Source organism: Sycon ciliatum, chromosome 2 (assembly GCF_964019385.1).
Source record: "Sycon ciliatum chromosome 2, ocSycCili1.1, whole genome shotgun sequence".
Lineage (NCBI taxonomy): Eukaryota > Metazoa > Porifera > Calcarea > Leucosolenida > Sycettidae > Sycon > Sycon ciliatum.
In genome coordinates this window covers 39,087,508-39,112,860 of record NC_088644.1, presented here as the reverse complement: position 1 = coordinate 39,112,860, position 25,353 = coordinate 39,087,508, and the positions used below count along the sequence as shown (strand labels likewise).

Below are 25,353 nucleotides of genomic sequence, written 5' to 3'. Positions count from 1 at the left end.
CAGTCACCGACGTCGCAGGTAGACTGGAACTTGCTGATGGTCGTAACAGTCTTGTGATGAGGGCTTGTGACCATATGAAGCTTTGTATGTGCAGACAGCCAGGTCTGCGTGGCTATGGCCTTGTCATTCAGCTTGTCACCCCGCCTCCTTCCATCGCATGGTATCTACGTCACGAGGCACGCGACGAATGATCGCGACTTTGCTTCTAGTTCTCATGTATTGGCTTGGGCAGGGTCTAGGGGCAGTGTCGACACTGGGCGATAGTCTCCGTGGTCCCTGCACCCTGACATGGCCAGGGCAGGCAGTTTGAATGTTAGAGTACATGACTAGTATTACTATTAGGGTTGTGTAGATACTACTTCGAAGTAGATGCCTAACCTTGACTTGGCCTGGTAGTCTGGTAGCGTGGGACAGGCGTGGTAGCTCTACCCAAGCCTAGCTGCCTTGCAGGATAGGCTACTAGGCTGTCCCTGCGGCAATTTGCGGAAAAAGTCCTCGAAAACTTGCGCAAGAAATTGCGGCAGAAAACAACAAAAAATGCGGCGAAAAGTGCGGAAAGATGCGGAACTTGCCAGGAACTCGCGGAATTATTGGCATGAAATTGCGGATTTGGGCCAAATCACGAAATTTGTTGCATACATTAGAATCGCTATTTGCGTACTGTGCAAATAACCTACGTACAGGATCATGAAAAGCACTTATAGTTATACTGCGTGAAATGTGAAGAAAAATGTAAAAAGAAGTGCAGAAAACAACAAAAAACGCGGGAAATCGCGGACTTTTCAGAAATTCACGGGTTTTGGCCAAAATCGCGAAATTTGTTGCATCCGTGGAATCGCGATTTCCTGGAGGGACAGACTAGGGCAGTGTCGGCACCTTGCCTTCAACGTCACGTGTTCCCATCAACATCAAACCACGAAAAGCGTTTCCAGAGAGACAATGCACCGTAATGAAATCCGGATTTGTGAGCACGAGTCTTCTAAGAAGTTGTCCTTAAAACAATTATCTCGTTGAGAGGAGTCTAGTAGGTGTGTTGACTTCTGTCTTTCGAAATCCAGCATCCGCAGTAGATCTACAGGTAGGGTTTCTCGTGCACCTGCCAGGTTGTCACGAAGTAGCCTGAGGCATCTGTGCACGCGCACGCTGTCATAGAGAGAGTCATTCTTTGCCACATGCTGATTGACATAATTATTTCTCCAGAACCGATCAGCCTGCTGCCGAACGTATTTAAAATTAAGATCGGCAGCAGAGCTGAGCAGACTGATCGGGTTCGGTCTGCTTGAGGAATTTGAAAGAAGCCCACACTCCTACCGAGTGGGCTCACATTTGGGCCTTCGTGAGCCTGGGGACAACTCCGATAGAAAAAGGACAGTCCTGTTGATGATTTCGAACAATTAGTAGAACCATGAATACTTTTAAAACCATGTACTCTAAGTCTTGGTACTTGGTAGTACATGCCGCGGGCCGCTTCAGCAGAGGCCGGCCTGGTATACCGTCGTTAAGCTTTATTTTATCAATGCCGGAATCCTTTCGAGAGGGTTTGCAGCGCATCTTCCACTTTGATTGGCTGAAAAAGTATGGAAACGTGCTAATAGGGTGAAGGGTAGACTGGTGGATAGATGATAAGTCTTGGTAGAATACCAGATACAGTATAGTATTATAATGATCATTATACATGTACACTGTACATGACAAACCTCACAAAACTTGTTGTGAGCGTGCCTGGATTTCAGGGGAATTGCATCGAATTTTCGAGTAGGGTCCAGAAGAAAGACAATTTGATATCGGTTTGAATGGCATATCTCTCGCTTCCATACGATAAGTAAGCACCGGCGGATAATGCCGGCATCATTTGGTGGTTGAAAATTTGGAGCATAATTTGGCATCCTTTCGTAGGTAGGAGCATAACTACATGATCGTACCACAGTTCTACTTCAAGAAGTAGTATGTAGGCTACACAATTGTGTACAATGCACCTGATCAGTGCTTGTGGTCTGCATGGCAAAGGGATTGGGAGGTCATGCAGATAGTGTTTTCAATGAAAAGCAGGGCTGCACATATTCCGTAATTCAGTACATGTATTTTCAATTCTAGGGTGCCCTGTAAGAAGGCCTTAGGCCTGTGGGGATTGCCCTATCAAACATTTGGTAATAATAATGTGAATAATTGTGGTTCCGACTTCGGCAAGGATTTGCAAGAAAGGGTTTGCTCCGCACACTGGAGCTCGCGCTATTCCGCCGAGTCAAGAGTCACTGAAGTCCAGTTGGCGGAATAGCGCGAGCTCCAGTGTGGGGAGCAAACCGTTTCTTACAAATGTGAATAATAATGATGATTTTAGAATTGCGATAAACAGAGCGAGCTAAACAGTCATTTCACAAAGGCTTTATTGTGTTCAAAACGAGTGGATACGATGACGGTGAAAGAGGAGGGAAGGAATACTATTTAATTAAAGTAATAATTAATGCCTCAAGAGAGGGTCCCTGGTTCGAGTCCTGGTGGTGATAGTCAATTTTTTCTTCAGACTTTTCCTGTTTGCGTCTTTCTCCCAAACCAGTGAATAATAATACAATCATGTAGTTGTTTTCAGCTCTTACAGCCATCGTAAGTACATGTATCATTATGAATAGAGTTAGTGTTGTGCACCTGTCAAATACCAGATTGCACAGGGTTGTAATGCAGACTAGGCCTTGACGGATTATGCTCGCATAATTTTTTCGCATAATTCCTACCAAAATCGAATAATCGCATAATTCGAGGCAACTTTGCTAGATAGCTTTACTGAGTTTCCATAGCCCAATATCATGCTCTAGGTCCTGCAGATAGGCCTCCTGTACAGAGTATCATCTCTACACAGAAAAATCCAGCCTTTTCGCCCACTGAAATCTTCCATAGCCTATCGTATACGGTGGATTTCGCGTGAACTGAGCCAGCGTGAGCATGCCAGCGTGAGCATGCCAGCGTGAGCATGCCAGCGTGAGCATGATGATTGATGAAACAATAACATTGGTCCGAAGATGGCCCTGTTTTGCAGCTTCCATTATGTCAAGTCAAACCCTTTCTGAGCAGGAAACACAAAATTATTATAGGGGTTACTCATGATAGAGTCTAGACTAACTTGGCTTGACACTGTTGACAGATGCGTCGACTCTGCTCCTGTCTAACAGGTTCAGGGAAGATGCGAGCTGTGTTTATTATTATTCAAAGGATCAATCGGGGAAGTGAACTGCCTGAAAAGAGAAAAAAACGCCAGACCCACCAGGGGGATTTTTTTTTTTTTTTTTTTCTCTTTTCAGGCAGTTCACTTCCCCGATTGATCCTTTGAATTTGAAGTTCTCCCAATCCTTTCCAAATTATTATTATTATTATTATAATATTATTATTATTACGAAGTAGTGGTTGCGACTTCGGCGATAATTTGTAAGAAAGGGTCAAGTGTCAAGTAAAGTCGGCGGAATAGCGCGAGCTCCGGTGTGGGGAGCAAACCCTTTATTATTATTATTATTATTACGAAGTCTGATCTGCTGAAGAAAGTGTTGAACAGTCTCTGCTGGGATGACGACTACACCATAGCTCAGTGGTTAGAGCATCGCTAGCTACAAGCGAAGGTCCCTGGTTCGAGTCCTGGTGGTGACGGTGAATTTTTTCTTCAGACTTTTCCCGTTTGTCTCTTTCCCTCGAACTAGTGAAGATTATTATTATTACTCATGATTTTGGCAAATTCCCGCTGTAAAGCCTCCTGGTCTAGGACCTTGAGCGCCCCACTACATTATTCATGAGATCGAATTTTTCTGGCCAGAATAATTATTGTATCCGACATACAGCATTACAGGTAAAGAACAACAGAAACAGATTGATGTACATGTACTTGAATTACATGAACGTGGACACTTCACAATTCAGCCATGATTCATGGAAAACACAAGCATGCCAGGCTACTCCCAGGCTTAGTCTCGGCAGTCTTCGGCCTGCATAATGAACACTTGAGTTGAGCCTCCCAGCAAACCCGATTTTGTTGGTCTTGGTTAAGGCACTATGACGTTTGTGGCAAACAATCATATTCGACCATCCTGCACGACTCCTATCATCTCAGTTAACTTTCAAAGTCCCAGCATCTTAGCAGGAAATCGGTTTCTCTTGCGGGATCCCCTCCACTTGTGTTTTAAAAGTCTAAGTCGATGTCATCAGCGCCGCCAGCACAAGCCTTTGCTTGAATAATGCAGACGAGTCTCAAAAGTAAATTCAGTTTGATTCTTCTTTCTGCCAGTCATGGTGCAGTCATGACAACACGTGATTCAATTACACTAGTGCGGCATGTTTTTCGTCAATCATGATCCGAGCTCTTATGTTGACTCTGTTTTATCGTGTCTTCTTGCTCTCGTTTCTGATTACACAACAGCGCAGTGCACTTAGAGGTTTCATGGCCGAAACGACCAGTTGAAGTACACTCATGCATAATCTATACCTCCTCTTGTGTTGGCAAATGAAACTTGGAATCCGAGTCCGGTCCAGTATCATTAAAGCTAGTGCAGCGCTTTGCTGAGCAGTGTTCCCAGTGGGATGCTCCATAAACACGATGCTAGAGTCCTGGCCAGAGAAATCAGACATACTGAATATAATACTAGTGCCGGGGGGGGGGGGGGGGGGGTATGCGGCCCTTGCACCACACACACGCCACTCTGGGGAGTCTGGGAACTTGAGCGCGGCACTACATTATTGGCCAGAATTGTATCCGACATACACGAAAAGATCAGCAGGACAAGCGATGTACATTATAGACACATAGCCAGTTCACAGTTCAGCCATGGCTGCTAGAACACACAAGCATGCCAAGGTACTCCCTGGCTTGGTCGCTGCAGTAGATAACTCAATTCTGGGGAAAGGTAACCTCTAAGACAAGTCGAAAACATAACAAAAAGTGACAGACTGCTTGCAGTACAAATCATGAAAATATGAGCACCTCACACACAAATGGCAACTCCGTTACATGCTTCAATGCCTGTTGCTCCACTCCCAACAGGGTGATCCAGCAGCACACAAATCATGAAATATTATAATAATTATTGTGTAGCGAAGAAAGAAAAGAAAAAGGCTGTAATCATTGAGGTAAATTTCTGCATGTCATTGAAGAGTCAAACGCGCAAACGCAAGGTACATGGCACGGGAGAATGGGGACGCAATTTTAGTGCCAGTACAACCAAAAGGTATTTCAAACCCAGTCTGGCCAAAAGCTAAGGTATTGAGGCTCTATGTCTTCTTGTCAAGCGTGTATATAACACGCTGGGTTGACAGTTGGTCATATCCGGTGAATCAAATTGATAGTGGAAAATCATGTGCTCAGGTCATAGGACCATCTGGAAGTTCACTCCATGAACATCTTGGAGCTTGCGCTCTGAAGGCAAAGCAGCACACCAAGACGATTGATCGATCACACGCGTGATGCAAGCCAAGAATGTCACAAAGCCTCTAACGCAACTGTCATACGCGTGCATCAGGCTTTATCTGGCAGTCAGAAAGCAACTGGGGGGGGTTCCATTCCAACGTACAGTAAAAACTCCCCATCTACGGGGCACTGCCATGTGCCGGGAAACTTTCTGAACCCTCTCAATAGAGTAATTTTGAGGTGAAACTTAAATGGTATCAAAGATTTTGATGGTAAAAAGTGCGTACTTGTGTTAGGTCGCCATCCCCTGAACATTGCTTCCTTGCACAACCTTCCCCTGCTTGTACACATGGCTTCCTGTGTTCCATCTCATGTAGCTGTTCATTTCTCCATCTCTCCCCTCATCTCTCCTCCAATAATTGTCTTCCCCAACCCACCTTGTCTTTGCATAGCCGTCAGTGTGAAGCAATGGGACTTTCGATGACTCAACACTTGCACATAATTAATGAGTTTTTTCAGGTTTCTGGACACCCCTTGCATGAATGTTCGGAGTTGTGGGTGGTTCCTAGTTCTGGGCAGAGCACGGGCCCAGTTTTCCAAACCTGCCCGGAAAAGGGTATTTCTAATGTACAGTTCTACCATTGACCAACATCAGCCGGAATAGACCAAAACGGTGCTTAGCTGTAATGATCAGCACAGCTATTAACTGGCATTGGGGATAGCGCCCACCAGTCCAATGTACTTGGTTAATTTTGTAGGTTTGTGCTCTCTTAAAATTTTTTAAAAAAATGCGCCATGTTCCTGTTTCACATTCTTCTGCGGGAACACACAGACTCCTGCTTATTTCCCATTACGAGACTGGTATGTATATACACCGTGCACTGTATATTACCGATGCCCACTAGGCCAGGCCATTCATTTATATTGCCGATGCCCACTAGGCCAGGCCATTGTACTGGCCAGTCGCACAGAGCCCCACCGAATGCGACCTAACAAGGTTGAAACAGCTGGCTGTCCAGAGATCGAGTGTTACACTTCCTCACCGCTCGTCTCGGTTGAGCACTCATTCTAGTTTTTGGCAAAGGTATATTCTCTGGTGTGTGCAAATATAGATGTGTTTATCGCACTTGAAGCACTCCCACCAGGATGCTTCAGGGCGATCTAAGAAGGAAGCCCTGCTGTTCACTAGGTTTTCATTCAGTTTTTAAACATTTGGACCGTCTTGTGAGCCGTCCATGATGGAAGCAGCACTAGCAGATCTAATCTAGTCACTTGCTGTGTGATTCAAGCGCTGGCTCATCCCAACGTTCTTGGGGGGGGGGGGGGGGGGGAGGAGGCTACTACCCGGTAGAAACCTTACCTTCATCTTGTAGGCAGCGTTTGCGGCTTCATCCTCGCAGTCCACCTTGCGGGCAGCTTTCTAAAAATCACAGTGCCAAAAGAACACAGGTTATAGTTGCAAGAATACACAGATGTTGTTGCTGTCCATTTTAAAAACGCACGATGGACGAGGCAAGGCGGATACAGTGGATGTGCGCGTCTTGGCGCTTAAGTCTGAATTCAAATAGAACAAGCAAACAAAACAAACTCTCACCCTCTTTTTCTCCTTCTTCTTCCCGGGTTTCTTTGCGGCTGGTTCCTTGGGAGTCTCGGCGTCATCTGAATCACTTGAACCGTCACCATCTTGTCCAGCGGCCGTAGTGGCACCGGATTTCCGCGGTGATTTTGTTCTGGGAGCCGCTGCTGCGGCTGGTGCTCCAAGAGACGCCATTGCAAGAGCAGCTGATTCCATATCTTCTAGTGCGTCCTCCTCCTCACTGGCATCGCTATACGTGCGGCCAGTGGTGGCAACTTCTCGCTGCATCGAAAAGAAACAGAGACACGTGAACATGCCCAAGTCCACAATACGCAACGGGCATGCACTCACACACATGCACACACGCGCACGCGCGCGCGCACACACACACACACACACACCATTGGACCATTGGACGCCCATCGGCGGAGGCGATGATAGCGATGCTACAGCAGAAACCATAGCAGCTTGTGCTGGGATTGCACCATTCAACAGCTTGTAAGGCTGCACACACACGCGCACACACACACACACACACACACACACACACACACACACACACACACACTTTACTGAATATCACAGCTGTCATAACACACACGAGACGTGTAGTTCTCCCCTTGTTTGCGAATTCGTACTGCAGGGATCAGTTGTGAGAGGTCACTTAGACAAGTGCTAAGCTGGAAGGGCTTGCAAATAACTCACAACTTCAAAACCACGGTAGATCGCTCTTGCTGGAAATTATTTGTTGAGTGGGTGGTTAAAATAGCTCGTCGTCGCAGTAGTGTATTTCCTGGAGTTCATGATGCCAAACAAGGACTACTCGAAGCTGAGGACCAGCCATTTTGGTCTCACCATATCGACTGGCCAACTCGAATTATAGCTATGCCAAACTGCCCAAAAAACTAGCTAACAAAGTTGACGAGGAGGTGTTTCAATCGACAACGTAGGATGCTGATATTACTACTGCTGGAGCGAATTTCAATGCAGTATTAGTTGTGGTTGTCAATCCCTTGCAACCTTCGAGCGGATATGAGGAGTTTAAGCTCAATGTGTGTTTGCTATGGACAACGCTGCTGTAAATACCGTGAAGTACCCTTGATCCGCCCCCTGTTGACTTTCTGCCTGTGAAGCGACGTCGACGTAATCAGTCACGTATACAACGAAATACGATGTTGAACCGACAAATGTGCTGCTACAATACGTGAGGATGCAGGATGGAAATGTGCACAATCCAGCATTCCAGCTCTGATCTTCTGCTTTGTTGTACATCGTACTGCACTTGAATGACTTGGTCGAATTCCCGCCCCCTGCCGAAAACGAGCTGAGAAGCGACACAGCAGGGGGGGGGGGGGTAATGTAATGCACGGTAATGATAGTCCACTGTCTCAGGGAGAACATCAAACCAGCCGGTCTGTGTAGAATACTATTCTTGACAGCTGTAGTACTGTTGCGCCGCGTCGAAGATTTGATGGACTTTTCGTGTGCTCTGGATGGCAGCCGTGAGTCAGTCAAGTGCCGAGTCTAGTTGGTGGGAAAGCGCGAGCCCCAGAGTGGGTAGCAACCACTTTTCCTTTAAAATGATCGCCAAAGAAGTCGCTACCACTATTTCGATCAGTAACGTCACTAAAATACCCAATAGGGTACCTATGCTACCGTAACCCGTATAGAAATATTCGAACCCGTTACCCGGTCAAACCGCTACCTGTTGCAGCCGTACTAGCATTTACTTCTCGAGCACTGGTGTGAACATGGCAGCAAAGTAATGAAGGCTTTGGGAAAGTTCACACAGACCCAGGCAATCTAATCTCGGGTACATATTTGTATGCATGGTGAAAGATTGAATTCGTTCCTTCACAATGCTCGATAACATGATGGTGGTAGCCAATTGTTTCTTCAGACCCGATTTTTCTTTCTTTCAGTTTCAAAAACACTTGTCCCATTCCATGATTGTGTTGTGTGTACCATATGGAGTGAAGATATGTTGCTAAGCCAATAAGCAGATCGTTATGATGTCAGCTAAGCCACTAAGGAAATATCATGATCATTTCAGCCCTACCACAAATACGCAATGAAACCTGTTGAAGGCGACCTTTCAAGGGACCTTCAAAATTTGGTCGCTGTGCACAGGTGGTCTCCTACTCCAACATCATTTGACAGGCTTTGACTTGGTCCTAGGTAAAGTGGTCCTTTGGTCCTAGGTAAAGTGGTCCTCTGGGGCAGGGGATCGCCTCATCCGAGTGATTGCCTTGACAGGTTCTACTATGGAATCACGAAAAAGAAACTTTTGCTCCGCCAAAGGTCACTTTGGAGCCAAAATCTAAGTTCTTGCTAGTGCCCTCTCGTAGGTATTGCCAGAGCTCAAAACCGCTAGACATGGTAGCGCTAAAATATCGTTTTCACTCACAAAGCGACTGTTCAGTACATGGGGTAGTGGTCTACCAGAGCAATCACACTCACGACTACCACGAGGAAAAACAAAGACCACGATGGCAGGTTCAACGGAGTTGCGCAGAACAAGAGCAAATGCCCGAAAATATTTGTGAGTGAAAAATACGTTTTTTGCACTCTTTTGCTACGCTCAGCCGTGAAAAAACAAAACGATATAACAAACTAGGAGAACCAAGCAGTGTTGAATCCCCGCAATCGTGTTTGCACTCGGTTTCGCCTTGTAGAAACATTCCGTGACAGATGGTGATATGCAGCTAATGGTACGATATCCCATACTTGTTGCTTCCAACCTGTCACAGTGCACTGACGCATGCATCACCACTGTCATTGCTCCGGCAACTCACCGACTGGGCTTGCAATACTTCATTGTCGAGACGTCGCATATTTCCAACAAAACAGCGATAGCGCTCACGCGACGTTTCATTCCTATACACAAACACGGATGAGTACAGTCCAAGTAGAACAATTGAAGTGAGAAACACACCAAACAATTCCATTGTACATGCATCGTCACTGTCAAAGCCACTAAAATACTTTTTCAATACCGGATTTGCTATATTTTCTGTTGTGCGAGTCCTGTCAGAAGATCTCCTTCGTTCTTCCCCAACGACAGACAACGGGAAAACAACTAAAGGAAATGTGTACTCACTGGCCAGAGTGTCTATAGAGTAAGCGTTGCTCCAGCAAGTTTGATGACCGCGCGCTAGTGTACTCCCCCTCCATGACAGCTCGTGCACTGCGCTGGGCGGAATTCGCACCCAGCACATCATACCGAAGGTCTGCACACACACACACGCATACACATGTGCACACACACCAACGTGTGCACACACGCACACACACACACAAACGGACACAAACGCATATGCACCGTGCGCGTTCGTCGCAAGAGAACACAAATTCGCAAATAGACTGGATGCATATATCCACAGTTTTCTCTCTTATTTAAAAACAAAAATACTGGACAGATCTGAACGAAACAGATCAAGAGCTGTGCCAGGTACCTGCCCAATGCATATAATCGGCGAAGCCATGTGAATCAATCCCAACACACACCTGGTCTACGCCACAAGGAACACATCGGAACTGGATGGCCAAGACAAATACATATGCACACTCTGCATTTGCTGGGGTAACCATGCACATCTGTACATGCGTGCACACAAAGAAAACCATGCATACACACCTACACCCACGTAAATACGCACGTTTGCTCACACACAGACACACACACACACACACACAGACACACACACATACAGACACACACACACACACACACACACACACACAGACATACAGACACACACACACAGACACACACACACACAGACACACACACATACAGACACACACACATACAGACACACACACACACACACACACAGACATACACACACACAGACATACACACACACAGACATACACACACACACAGACACACACACACACAGACACACACACCACAAGTTTGCACATACACACACACGCACACACACACACACACACACACACACACACACACACACACACACACACACACACACACACACACACACATAGACGCCAAACGGCCCTTCGAAAAGGACAGCATACACCAAAGAGACCCAGCAAGCAGTGGATCGTACTTTGTTCCGCAACGTCTCTGCTCTTGGTGACAGGCTTGGACTTGGTGAGAACGCGAAGGCTCTGTGCCCCTTCACGACTCGTATAGTTAATCATCAGTTGGAAAGGCAGTGATTCCTTGCCATCGACCATGAGTGGAGGAGGAACCTTTGGCGCTGAAGCAGCCGCGGCTGTGGCTCCAGCACTGCTACCTTCAGATGTAGCAGCCCCTTCAGTTGCTGCTGCAGCAGCTGTCGGTGCTATAGTACTTGTCTTAGCGGCATCCCCCGATGCCGAGCTTAGCTCCACTGATCGATCCACGACGGTATCAAGTGCTCCGGCCTTCTTGGCTTTGTCTGCGAATACAACAGAGAATACGTGGAAATGAGACGAAGTGCACCTCACAACTCTGTTTTCCATGTGCGCTATGCAGCCGTCCAATCATTGATTTATGAGCAATCCACTACAGGAGCAATCCACTACAGAAGACAGTGGCTCAGTTGAGCTGGCGATAATACCACGGCAACATTAATATGTGTTTAGAGCGAGTTGCAAGCATTGGACTGTTTTCAACACTTTCTATATTATTAGCAAGAAGATATAATCTTGCAGTTGGAGTTTGCCGACACATCCTCACATGACACGTCCTGAGCAATACACACAGGGCACTTGTGTACGCACTTTGACGAGGAATTTCAAATAGAATACGTCATATTGACTTCCTCATTAATGCAAGGTGTATGTGTGTGTGCATTTGTACCAAAGGCATGCACTGAAACAGGCGTCGCTATGGCAACCACCCTTCCCACGAGAATGTTTTGCAAATTGAACAAATGCTGGGGATGCCTACTTCAAAGTACTTCAGTAAACAGACTGGGATATAGCCATGGTTACGCCAGCCTCGAGTACTACTACTTGAAGATCATACACTCATGATGTCCCCCCATAAGACCGTGAGTTTCCAATAGTTTCCATCTGTGTCTTCTGTGACTAACAACGGGGTAGCATGCTCCTTTTTCTTACGGACCGTCTTGTCATGATTAACACAGAAAATATTACACAAGACAATGAAAGCAAAAGAGAGAGTATCAGCCTAGCTTTTCTGACATATACCTTTTCCTTTCTTCTTCTTATCGGTTTTAATGCCGAATTCAAATGTAACTTCCGTCTCCTTGGTCACGTTGCCGACGCGTTGTTCAATGACGCTCTGCGTGTGGTCTTCGGGATTCTCGCTTTGTCGCACATACCTGGAGAGGGTCAGATGATAACACATAATACAAACACTCCATGCGTCAACGGAAACTAAGACAGTGGCCACATTACTACAAAGTACAAAGCACTCCCCCCTTCCCCTCTTCTCTTCTCTTTGTTCCCATCACAAAGAGGCAATAGAACGGCTGTAGCAGCACTGGCAGAAGTGACTCACAGCTTGTTGTGCAGCAGCAGCTTGGCTGTAACATTGGTAGCAATGACCGGATTGGACAGGATGGAGCCGAAGCGTTCCGTCAGGTGCATTGGATCCACAGTGTCAATGGCACCTCCAGTGCTGTCAGCCACCGAGCCTAACAAAAGGTGCACATGATATGCGTATGGTTACGACATAGTCAAGATTGCTGGCAGCAGACCTGCACACTGTACACCGTATACCAGTAAGTTACGTCGGCTGGCAGCAGTCCAAGTATGCTAACTATTACTTACAGCGCAGGTGTATGCGTGTGTATGCAAGGGGGTTGGGGGAGGGTCACTGAAAGGTAGGACCAGTCTCTCCGGAGGCACAGGTTCAAATCCCACCGCTGCCACCAGTGTTAGCTCCCGGCTAATGAAGTCCCCTCACACCAGAACACAGGGGTTTTATAGTATTGAATATGGAAGTATTTCGACAAGAGTGTAGACAAGCATGAAAAGGAGAACAGGACAACGCCACCTCAAGACACAAGACATCCACTGGAGCATGCGCTCTTCTATACGTGGGTGGCTTTCATTGCCAAGGGGAACGAGCGGGAAATACGAATAGTGAGTATGTACAGGTCGTAGCATAAATGCACCTATTACTCATGTAGGCATGCAGATCGAGAGGATTACAGAGAAGGAAATTTTATGAACGGGAGCATATCTTCCGTTTGCCTATGGCCCAGAAAACTGATATAGTACTGCATGGCGTATGGCAGCATTTCCAGGGCAGTGGATATTGTATGCTACAGCATTATGGGTCTGGCATCTGCAAACCATTCCAAGTATAGAGTCAGGTGACAGATCAGTATAGAGTCAGGTGACACATCGGAACGTTAGACCAATAGGACTCATGGGAGTAGGACATAAAGTAAGCACTCTGGCCAGGGATCAGTGAGCAGAGAGAGAGACGAAAGAAAGAAAGAGAGAGACAACAGAGACAGAGATAGAGATAGATAGATAGATAGATAGATAGAGAGAGCACAGAGAGAGAGAGAGAGAGAGAGAGAGAGCACAGAGAGAGAGAGAGAGAGAGAGAGAGAGAGAGAGAGAGAGAAATGAGAGAGAACAGAGCAATATTATGGATTTTCATTAGGTACCTACCAAGTTCTAGAGTGCGACATCGGTTGCCCTCAATGGTGACCACCGACACCGACACACTACACAGCACGGAGTCAGCAGACGGAGTAAGAGAACAACAACAGACAAAACAGTCTTCGACCACATAACAGGGGAAAATCCAGAGATCTCTACAAGGGGGTTCCAGTTTAACCAAAACTAAATAGCTGATACATGTACAGGTACATTGCACATGCATAATAATGGTTCCCAGTAGTACATTCGCGAAATTTAAGGGGGTTCCCCAGAACCCTTGGATACGCCCATGCATAACTACTGCCAACCATTGTCCATTCCGGTTCTGACTATTTGAGCACAGTCCAATAACCACGCTGGAGACTAATGAATGCACTGCAGTCTGCATGTTCTCTCCCTCTCTCTTCCATATTGGCACCATGTATAACAACATGACCATTGCTCCTTGAACCCCCACCAATCATCCTTACCCTTTCTCAGTTGCGAGCTCTCCGCACTCGTCAAAAAACTCTTGGGCCTGCTTCATCTTCTCGGGGTTGTCCGGCGTTATGTCTTCCAGGTTACCCAGGCCAACATTCGCCAGGCCATCGGTACAGATAATGACCTGCTCACAAGGGGAATTTCAAAGCAGAAGTGTGAACAGACAAGTGTTATACATGATTCTGCAGCACGTATTGGATGCATGGCTCCGTTTCTGTTACAAATTCCTATCCTCAAGAATCCAAAATAACTGCCCCTTTTCTATTTGGATAGCCGCATGAACCAAAACGGCTACCCAACTCCAACTCAGCTCTAGAACATGCACGGTAGAGATTTCCCCAAGGCAATCTCCACAATCATGTGACCTGATGCAGATATTGTTCACATACATCACAATAGTGTTATCAGTGCAGATATTGTACTGACGTTTCCAGGGACGAATTTACTGTCATGTTTTTGCATAGCAGTTTTTGCTATGCAAAATCTCAATTGTGGCGTAAGCTACAAAAAGGCATGGATAGCCTGTACATGTATGTATCGCAGTTTTCTGCGTGTCACTGTGATTTTTGAGTAGCAGTAGATCGATTTTGCGTAGCAAACTGTGATGCGATACCGGATAAATTCATCCCTGGTTTCACTGGTAATCACAGCAGCTGTTGGGCGCCTCACCTTTGAGCCGGCTTCTTGACCCGCTAGTGCAATGGATACGAGCAATGCTGGGCCCAATGCTGTGGCACCGTCTTCCTCCAATCTGGTACAACAATCAGCACCAGAAACGGAGTAATCAGGTAGACATAATCAAGTGTCTGAGTCCTCAATACCCTAACAAGGGCAGAGCATACTACACAAGTCACTCAGAGTTACGAGTAATAAGATACGTAAAAACCCTAAAATGATGTGAAATTGGGCTTGCCGAGAAGTTAGAAGGATAACTTTACTAAAGCCTTCGCACAGCAGTCCCTAATGAATGTGCCCTCCAGGGCATAATTAGGAAGAATTGAAGAATGTTGTGTATCGAAGGTGGAGTGTGGATGAGTGGAGTGCACTGTAAGACACCAGGGCTTGTAAAGCAAATAGAGAAAACGTAAATGTCACAGTTAGCGAATGCGAGCCAGGCTTTCCTGCATTCGTAGGTACGTCACACAGAGTATAGGCCACAAAGCATGACATGACCCACAAAGCATGACTCAAGTATCACCCCAGAGGGATAGAACAGTGAGAGAGTATGCTTCCAAAAAAATGCATACACGCACAAGGCCGACAAAAACTGCTCTAATGCTCTGTAACTCCACGAAGTGGCCAGAGAAAACACTGGGTACAGTACAGCATAAGGAGCTGGAAATCAGACCAATAATGCCACACATGCTGCACTGGAATGCACTCAGGTGCAGAGCAATCTACTTTCACAAAAAGCACCGCAGCAGGTTGCTAATAAATAGCAGCACGTAATCTTACTGGAATAGTTTTTCGGAGAGGCTCGAGACGACGTCCTTGACAGTACCCGGCAATCCTGCACTGCTCCCCATGCGCAGCAGGGTCTCCTTGTTGTTGAGCTTGTCTCCAGTGATGACAACTTCTACCTGGTCGCTTGTGCCGATGACCCGAACCTGGGCAGTAACCATAACACATCACCCAAGACGCTTACAGCATAGAGAATTTGCTAGCTACAGGTTTACCCTCGTTAGTACGACATCGGTTACAAGAAAATCTCATTAGTAGACAACGATAAAAAACCCTGACACCTGAAACGCGTACATTCACGTCCAGATAGTAGATTATACTCGATATAAAACAAATCATTTGAAACCCCCAGGGTTATCTACTAACGAGGGTAGAACTGTATATGGCTATCTCGTGCCAAATAGAACACATGGATTTTGTGAACAGCAACTAAAGCAAAAAGATAGAGGACTGGAAAAGCGAGGCCTGACTGCATAAGGGCGCAAGCTGTTCCCCGTGTTACTATAATTTCCACATCAACCGGAACGGGGGAGGGGGGGGGGGGGGTGCACCCGCTTGCTTACCTCATTGTTGAAGGCAATCAAAGCCACACGCCGTGCGGGAAACTTCTCCTTCATGGTGGTCAGTTGATCATCAACTGCTGCCTGCATAGCCTGCAGTATCCAACAAAGAAAAGTACAAGAAGCACATAATTATGCACGATACCTCAAGGCCGAGTATCGCTGGAAGCTCACAACGCAACTCTTGGCCTGCACAAGCTAAGATGAGTGTGCATACTGTTTGGGATGTTGCCGTGATTGGCTATCACCCTTTATTTCACATTCATTGTCATTGGCAGTCGTTTGACGAGCCAGGAAATGTTGAATAAATACACAAAAATGCTCTTATGCTTGACAGTACCTGCAACCTTGAGACATATGTGACGTTCCTTCGCTCGTTCGGGAGGCGCTGGTCAAGACTATCCCCGCTGATGCGGCCCGGTGTCGAGTTTATCCGACCTCGCAATTGGAACCGCCCGGGAACCTTAAACGGCATACAGAGAAGAAATGACACAGTGCTAGTCTCATTCCACCCAGCTAGGAATCTGGATGATTCAACATCATAACACAGGAAATAATGAAAGTTTCCGGTAGACAGCAGTGCAAATAGCTTTCAATCAGTAACATTGGGCGTCAAGAGAACCCCCAGCAGAAGAATGACCAGGCTGGAAACCTCCAAAATGTACACACCAGACTGCGAAACTCTGTGTCAAGAACAAGTCAGTAGTTCACCTTAGCGATACACAGTACACATGCTATAAACTTAGCCCTCCATTCTGAATAAGGATATAGAGGTTGAAATTTCGAAAAAAGGAATGGCATTACTCCACAGCAGAGCAACCCTGCATTGTATAAAGAGCTCTCACCTCAGTAGTAACGGACATACTGCCCGACACATCAACGCAGAAGACGATGATGGATTTGTCCACGGCACCGCTTTGGTCGGCCGCCAACGACGCACTAGTGGCTGGTGCTGGCGTGATCATAAACGTCACGTCCTCTTTCTTCGGGACCTCCTCTTCGGAGATGTCAACCGAATTCTCTTCACCACAGAACTCGCACACCCAGATCTATCCGTAACCAATCACAAACAACGTCATGATATTCACAAGTTGGAGGGGTCATCAGTGAAAGGGGAAAGGTCTGAAGAACTCCATGGCTGTCGCCACCAAGACTCAAGCCAGGGATTTGCGCTTGAGGCCAGCGGCACCCTGTCCACCAAGCTACGGTGTAGTAACAACATTTTGACATTCCCCGTTTCGCCTCTATACTACACTGGTAGGCACAATATTGGAACGAACGCAGCTAGCTTGAGTAGAGATGCCAAAAACTGGGAAACAGCTGATGTCACCATCACGTACCCACATCTTGTTGCAAGTAAGTTATGTGTCTACCGTTCAACTTGACGGCATGATATCCGCTAGATACAACTGCTTGTGCATCGCAGTAGTATTCGACGTCAGTGAGTTTCTAACACAAGTATGCGCTCATAAGTTAGTTCGAGCGTGTTGAAGATGGAAAGAGTTTGATGAAACAATGACTCCGGCCATCAGAAGACTCGAACCCAGGACTTTAGCTATAGACCAGAAATACTCTGGCCACTAATCCATGGGGGATAGGTGTCATCCAAGCGGAGTCCGTTGAACATTTTCTTCAGATTTGAACGGCCACCGTATTTTTGGCAATACTGGCCAAGGTGCTTACTAGTTCACTAGCCCAAACATTTCACCCAATCTGAAAAAAAATCCACACAAGAGTTTCGAAATAATGTAACGCTTTTCCAGACACGTGGTTATAAAAGACCGGCACTGTTTCCCCTAGAATACGATATGCGCGTAAGCGGCGGCGTAACTCATTATTACCTTGGCATCCTCGCCACGTGTTTCGTCCGGTGTGAGGCGGCTGAAGTGCGAGAGAACTGCTCTGCAGCACGTGCAGGTCACTACCTCACCCGTGTGCATCTTGCTGGGCTCGGTCAGCTGATTGAACTTGATGGCGATCACATTGGTGTCCGCACGGCGTCCGGCATGCATGCGACCGCGATGCAGGGGCTGGTATTGGAAACGGGCGTCCGCTGAACGATCTGAAAGCAATGGGAAGAGGAAAAGTGGATTAACGTCGTCGTTGACCAAACGGACAGTATACGTGCAAAGTTAATATGCGTTAGCAGTGTGAAAACTCTCGTTTCACACGAGTTAGCAGTTTGAAAACCCTGTTTTACATGGATTAGCAGTGTGAACCCTGTTTTACATGGATTAGCAGTGTGAAACCCTGTTTTACATGGGGCAACAGTGGGAAAACCATGTGCCCGTAGTGTGCAAATCCTTATTGAATCTGGAGCTACTTGCTTCAAAAGTACCGGCCACTTCACTCCACCGCAAGCCCAATAGTGAATGAAACTAGATCAAACAATTCATAGATGACCAGCATGATCATTGCTTGTGACATTCCGACCGACGTACACGTTTCCAGCCGGGAGGCAATACAGTGATAAGCTGGTGTATGAGCGTCGCATAGAGCTCTTCGCACGTCGATTTCGAGTGAACTCTCTTTGCTCTAAGTGCGCACGGATAGAGATATTACTACTTTAGTAGTCATGACTGTAGCTGGATGTTGCACAGCTATGAAGTCCAGTAGCACGATCGATAGATATAGCAACAGAAAAAACATCCACTCACTCATCAGCACTCCCCCCCCCCCCACACACACACAGACGCTAAGGATCTCACGCACCAAAAAGCACAGCGTGACTCGGCCTAGCCTGGTCCTATTCCGAACCAATTACCAGTACGTGTATAGTGCAATGGAATATGAGCCTGGAGGTTCTTTGGTGCTCAAGATCATCCTCAGCGCTTAGGATCATCATCCCATTTCTCAATCAGCACTTACGTGAGGCAGACGGCGCTGATCGATGTGCCGGCGGTTCAGAGCCACCTAGCGTAGTCCTTACTCTGTTAGCTAGGCGCTGCATGAACGATGGAGCACGCTGGGCAGCAGGCGCTGCTGCTGCCGTTGGTACCGTATGAATACCCTCAACACCTGACGCTTCTCCCGCTTGCTCTTCCTCGTCGTCCTCATCTGAAAACACCAGCACAGCCAACTACGTTTGTACTTCGAAGTAGCACAGTGGAGGGAGTCCATTCGCGGGAGTGCCGAAACCAGTGCCGAGATCAGTGGCAGAACCAGTTGCAGATCCAGAGGCAGAACCAGTGCCAGAACCAGTGCTAGTCAGTCCACTGAATGCAAGGTCTCTGACCTCTACGAGCCAGCTATACACCAAAAACATTGCAAGCTAATGGGATCCTAACAGGTACTCTCGTACGGCCTACCTTCAGCAGGTGCGGGTATTGCCGCAGGCAACGCATCGTCAGCAAGCTGGACTCGCACGCCACTCACTTCCTCAGTGTCTGGAAGAGCGGAAGTAGGCAGCTCAGCGGCTATTTCGGAGCTTGCAGCTGGCTCAGCATAGCCTCTAAGAAGTAGAGGACAATCCGATGAACATGACCATCGCATACGCACGCACGCACGCACGCACGCACGCACGCACACACAGTATGACCAGGTAGGAAAGTAAGGTCACGAGCGTACCCGCCACTACTGCTGAAATGGAATTGTGGTGACATCATCAGTACGCAAACTCAAATTCCATATCTAGAGAACTTCTTGACTTCGCGACAAAACTCTACTATATGTAGTACTCAGAGCAATTGACGACTGAAGAGATAATACACTGTACCAATGTAAACCAGCTTTCTACAGGGTTTTTTTCCCCTTCAATTCCTTGTGCCCAAGTAAGGGGCCGTCCGTAAATATCGAACATTTTTCACCAAACGAATTATTTTAGTTTAGACCCAACCCCTCCCTCCCTCCCCCTCAGAACGTAAAAAATGTTGAGATATACATGCGTATACAACAAAAGTCGCAAGTGTGTCACTGCTCCTAAAGACATGTACAGTCAGTATCGCCTATAGCGTTGGTGTTCAATTTTGAGCATTTTATCACTATAAGCGATATATTACTATGACCGATACTGCATGCAATGTATGCGAGTGGGGTGTCAAACGACTCAGCGCGCCGTGCACATACGCACTACATACATGTACAATGGCATGTAGCTGGCTGTAGCTCTTGACACACAAAATCAGCATTTCCTCATGATGGAGGCATATTTTGGCAACTTGTACGAGCAAAACTCACCAAACAACACTCACTGGACAAGTTCTTCACGAAGAAGTCACACCCTGTTCTCCTCTGACATCGCTTGATTTTACATCAATCACTATAACCGATGCAAAAATAATGTAATAAAGGTCTTTTGAAATAAGAATTTGATCACTATAGGCGATATATTACTATAGACGATTACTATACGCGATAACTGTGTATACTTAGTTATGGCAAATGAAAATGAATTTGAGAAATTGATCACTATATCCGGTACATGTATATTACTATAGCCGCCAACCTTATAGGCGATACGGACTGTACATGTATTGAACTTTTCTTAAACGAAATTGGTCAACCCCTCCCACCCCATAACGAAATTATTTCGTTTCGTGAAAAAAGTTCGATAATTATGGACGACCCCTTAAAGGCGCAAGCATTTTCCTGACTGTATGATTTATGTGTCTGTTTTCACTACAATCATTCTCTAGTTCTGTAGGTCATGTATGGTATCACTCATGCGTGAAATCATGTGATCATCAACCCTGTTTTTCCCGGGCTTGTGCTCCTGTGCACGAGACGTATGCTTCAGATGTATGGCCTTTTTCCCGCTGCACGGCATCTCACGTGCAGAGTTTTTCCGCGTGCAGTGCTCTAGCAGCTTTGGTTTTGTTGTTTTGCACTCTCCTTGTCTTGAAAAGAGTTCATGGTGAACAGTGGTTGAATCCAATTCTAAGTTTCTTCTCAGTTTTAGCAGTGTCTTATGTTTGATATTCTTAGTGCATACAGTCTTCCAGAGAAAGAAAACAAACATACTGGTCCTTCGAGCCGGATTTTCAGGATGGACGAGCAGAGTGCCATACCTGGACAGCGAGTCAGTTCAAGATCAACGAAGGGCAAGCTGCCCAAGCGATTTATTTCCTCCGACGCAGACGTCGGAAACCTAACACAGCGAAGACATGATGAGAGAGGTGTAAGGACTAGTGCATCCGAAAGAAGAATAGCCAAGGAAGTCGAGAGACTACAGGCGGAGTTGGACAAGGAAGCAGAAGTGGCGAAGTTGCGACAAGAGTCGATCGCCATCCAACTCGATCTAATGAAGAAGGCAAGCACGGTGGAGAGGGCGAAGTCTGAGTTTCGTCGCCGCTCTTCCGCATCTGCTTACAGTGAGAACAGCAGCGAAGATAGAAGTGTCTACTCACCTTCCGATTTGGACCGACCAGTGGTCGGCACAGGACGTGGGTCTACACCACAGTCAGCTGATGGACTGGTCGAACCGACAGCCACAGTTACAGACGCAGCGTATGCGTCGGGTGATGTTGAGGCAAACCCGGTGGAGATGGTGCTTGGGCAATCGCCAATAGTGCCACCCAGTGTTACTGGTTCAGCAAGTTCAGATGCTGATGACGACGAAACAGAGGTGGATAGTTGCAGCTCCGACTACAGCAGAAGGCTGCCTCTGTGGTATGTTAGAGAACTAAGGAACAGAAAGTCGAACTCAGAACTGGCAGGGGACCAGCAGCAGCAGCAACAACATGTCAGCAGATCCACACAGCAGTTTGTTGTCAGGAATCCAGGCAGACTACAGCCAACAACTACCCTGTCAAGGGCAGTAAGGACACCAGCACACCCAGTGAGCAGCAGACCAATGCCAGCAGTGGATGCTGCTGTTCCGTCACCACCTGCTACTATCAGTGCAGTAGGCAGTAGCACCACCAGTGGAGCATCAGCAACTAGGCCGCATGGTGTGGACGGTCTCAGCGCACAGCGCGCCGTAGCCGCATCCAGTGCAGCGCCAACTCAACGCTCTGGCTTCGTGAGCCAGGCGTTCGCACCAATGACAGCACTTACAGCAGCCGCCCCTCCGTTTGTGCCGAAGCCCAGCGTGACGGTGCACGGAGCAGCTACCAGTAGTCAGCCGACAATCTCGCGTGAGGTCAGACCCGGCCTGACATACACCAGCACACCGGCGTATCCATATCAGCCTATGCCTGTACCACAGTACATGGTTTCAACAGCAGCACCCCAGTACCCGAGTAGCCAAGCACAAGCAGTGCCAGCCCACCAAATCGGACAGCATCAGGGTGCCCCGACAGTGACGCCGGCCTACCGCCCGAGTGGCCACCTCAAGGCACTGAAGCTGCCCATGTTTGATGGCAATGAAGACAATTACGTGAGATGGCGGCAGAAATTCATGGGACTGGTCGGCGCAGATCCGAATGTCACAGAATACTACAGTCGACCTACCCTTATAACGATATTTGCGTCACACCAAGAAATATTGTTATAAGGGTAATATTGTTATAGGGGTAACTGGTTCATTTCATACACATACGTCATAATTCATGGATAATTCATGGGTTTTGTTCTTTTTTACACTCTTCATAGCATAACAAACTGACATACATGCACATTATGTGCACAGCAAGGTGCCAACTGGTGCCCCATTGCATTTCACCATGTCCCAACGACTTATCAAGTGAAGCTTGCCCTACCTGGATAGTAGGCTCTACATATTCCCTGCTAGATATTGTTATAAAATGGAAAATGTCGATTGGTCAGCCCATTTTATATCGTTATAGGGGTAATATCGTTATAGCAATATTGTTATAGAGGTAAGGCATTGTATACACAAGTCAATGGAGTGATTTGGTTTGCCAAATAAATATCGTTATAAGGGTAATATCGTTATAGAGGTTATCGTTATAAGGGTAGGTCGACTGTACAAGATGGCACGCCTGAGGGAGGCTCTCGCGGGTGGCTGTGCTGAGGAGCTGATAGAAGACGTCATGGACGGGCCGGGGGCCTATCAGGCAGCCATGCAGGAGATCGAGGCCTGGTATGGTGGTGAGGATCGTCAGATCGAGCGGCACGAGCAGGAAATCATTACGTGGGCGAAGATCACTACCATGAAGGACACTGAGAAGATAAAGAAGTTCGCATTGAAGCTGCGGAGTGTCCTGGTGAACATGAGGTCATGTGGTATAACCCCTGGCCGAGAGCTCTATCTCGCTGCAACGGAGAAAGTCCCGTCGTCGTCAATGCTGCTCAAGTACTTTGAGAAGTATGATGACCAGAAATGCGATGTACAATCATTCGCGGACTGGCTGCTTCACGTCGTGCACATGATGCGGAAGGTGGACGAGCGCCAACGCAACAGCTACAAGAGCCAAGCAGTGAACTGTTAGCAGTAGTGAACAGTTTCGCTCCGTGTGAACTGCTAGCAGCAACGAACAGTATTGTACAGCAAAGTGACATGTTCTTAAGGAACATTGATATGGTCATGCACCCGACTTGGAGATCATTATCTGCTGTTTTTCTCATCATCTTAAAATTCAAAATTGTTCTTAGGTGACAGTCCAATTCTCCGGCGTTGGCCGTTCCACTCAAGTTTGGTGCAGCGTTCAATCCATGCTATACATGTAGTGTGATCTCTTCTGTTTACGTTAGCTTGCTCTCATCTGTCAACCATAGTTCTGCCTTATTCGAGCAAAGAGGGGAGAAATGTATGATTTATGTGTCTGTTTTCACTACAATCATTCTCTAGTTCTGTAGGTCATGTATGGTATCACTCATGCGTGAAATCATGTGATCATCAACCCTGTTTTTCCCGGGCTTGTGCTCCTGTGCACGAGACGTATGCTTCAGATGTATGGCCTTTTTCCCGCTGCACGGCATCTCACGTGCAGAGTTTTTCCGCGTGCAGTGCTCTAGCAGCTTTGGTTTTGTTGTTTTGCACTCTCCTTGTCTTGAAAAGAGTTCATGGTGAACAGTGGTTGAATCCAATTCTAAGTTTCTTCTCAGTTTTAGCAGTGTCTTATGTTTGATATTCTTAGTGCATACAGTCTTCCAGAGAAAGAAAACAAACACTGACGATTGTCTAGTAGTGGTGTGTGCAAGGAGGATACTTGATGTCTACACCATCTTACTCTATGTTTTCAAGTTCAGAACAATCTTGGTTCAAATCAACATACATAGTACTGCTATCATACATCATACATCATACATAATACTGCTACTGCCACACCAAATAATGGACATGACCTCTACTGCTCTAGTCTAGCTCCACCAGTATACCAGTCACATGGCAGACTCACCACTGCTTCACCCCATGGCCCAGTTGTATCCATTGTGCCCCCACACTAACTCATGACGTAAGGCACGTTGCCCTGAAAGGCTGAATAGCTGAAGACAGTATTCTGATAGGCACCGGTGCACATTCCAGCGGACTCACGCGAGAAAGTGTTTGCCGGTGGCAGTAGCGGGTAGCAGCTCAGCTCAGTGCTGAGACTGCTGACACAGTCGAGTAGTGAGTACTCAAATATGCAACACGACCACGCCGCAACTCCCACAACAGAGCTGCCGGAAACACATAAAATTGGCCACGCTAACACTCACCTGGAGTCCATTGGAGTATAGAGTTCTGTGTCCTCGAAAAACTCTTCCTCCGAGTCGGAGTACGTGTAGACGTATGGTGACGCGAAATTCATTTTGACTGGAATGCGTTCTGGCTGAAGTCTGTTTGCAAAGGCAAATCGAAGAGCATCAGGAACAATAGGGGAAAGCCTTTACAAAGAGAATAGTAATGAAGCAGAAGCTAAAGCGTACTTCTTTTCAGGCAAGACGCAAAGGGCGGTGACGAACTGACGGTCTTCGGTCGACGTCTTCAAAAGACATAAGTCCTTGATGCTCTAGCAAGGCAGCGCTTATCCTCGAACCGAAGTGCAAGTCGTAGACAAAACCATTGTGAGTTTCAACAAATCCCTTGCGAAGAAAACAGGGTGAAGATTTCACCCCTCGGTAGATCTACGGCGTTAGTGTAAGCACTACTTGACACAGATGACTCTGAGATGAGTCCACGGCCACGTGCATGCAGTCTTGACGTTTTTGCGGGTCATGAATTCCATGAAGTCATCATGAAGTCATCATGACCAGACATGAAGTCCGAGTCAGAGAAATAACAACGAAATGACCATGATGACTCACATGCATGATTATGAGTCACATGATGCAGTAACGTTATGCAGGTAAGTACAGTACTGGCTGCACAGTGCAGGCTGTAGTGTAGTGGAGTATGCCATGCATACAGTAACAGTACAATGTCATGTACAGATCTTCTTCACGTTTTCCAAGCACATACGTTTCAACATCCT

At 46.9% G+C, this 25,353-nt stretch overlaps 1 protein-coding gene across 2 annotated transcripts; it reads right to left on the bottom strand.

Moving 5' to 3' along the window:
- Positions 1-4,693: 4,693 nt before the first annotated feature.
- On the bottom strand, positions 4,694-24,992 carry LOC135810028 (uncharacterized). 2 transcript variants are annotated; one of them, XM_065323494.1, is made up of 20 exons: positions 24,809-24,992; positions 24,599-24,766; positions 19,366-19,508; positions 18,926-19,114; positions 17,899-18,119; positions 16,903-17,106; positions 16,398-16,520; positions 16,061-16,150; positions 15,492-15,643; positions 14,706-14,787; positions 14,027-14,160; positions 13,566-13,621; positions 12,439-12,574; positions 12,126-12,259; positions 11,036-11,368; positions 10,057-10,186; positions 9,752-9,833; positions 6,975-7,238; positions 6,741-6,800; positions 4,694-5,389 (listed from the first exon to the last, which is right to left on the bottom strand). In XM_065323494.1, exons 2-20 carry the CDS (start codon positions 24,688-24,690, stop codon positions 5,360-5,362), a joined length of 2,655 nt encoding a protein of 884 aa, XP_065179566.1. In that variant the 5' UTR covers positions 24,691-24,766; positions 24,809-24,992; the 3' UTR covers positions 4,694-5,359. The 2 variants fall into 2 exon arrangements, with proteins under 2 accessions (XP_065179566.1, XP_065179565.1); XM_065323493.1 differs by having other exon boundaries at positions 24,599-24,718; positions 24,809-24,991.
- Between the last annotated feature and the right edge of the window lie 361 nt (positions 24,993-25,353).

Bases quoted from the DNA above. Each gene is read 5' to 3' on its own strand.
- LOC135810028 (XM_065323494.1), bottom strand. From the start codon at position 24,690: ATGAATTTCGCGTCACCATACGTCTACACGTACTCCGACTCGGAGGAA. The intron at 14,788-15,491 runs GTAAGATTACGT...TTGTTGTACCAG, and splicing joins CTCTCCGAAAAACTATTCCA to ATTGGAGGAAGACGGTGCCA. The intron at 13,622-14,026 runs GTAAGGATGATT...CGTGCTGTGTAG, and splicing joins GAGCTCGCAACTGAGAAAGG to TGTGTCGGTGTCGGTGGTCA.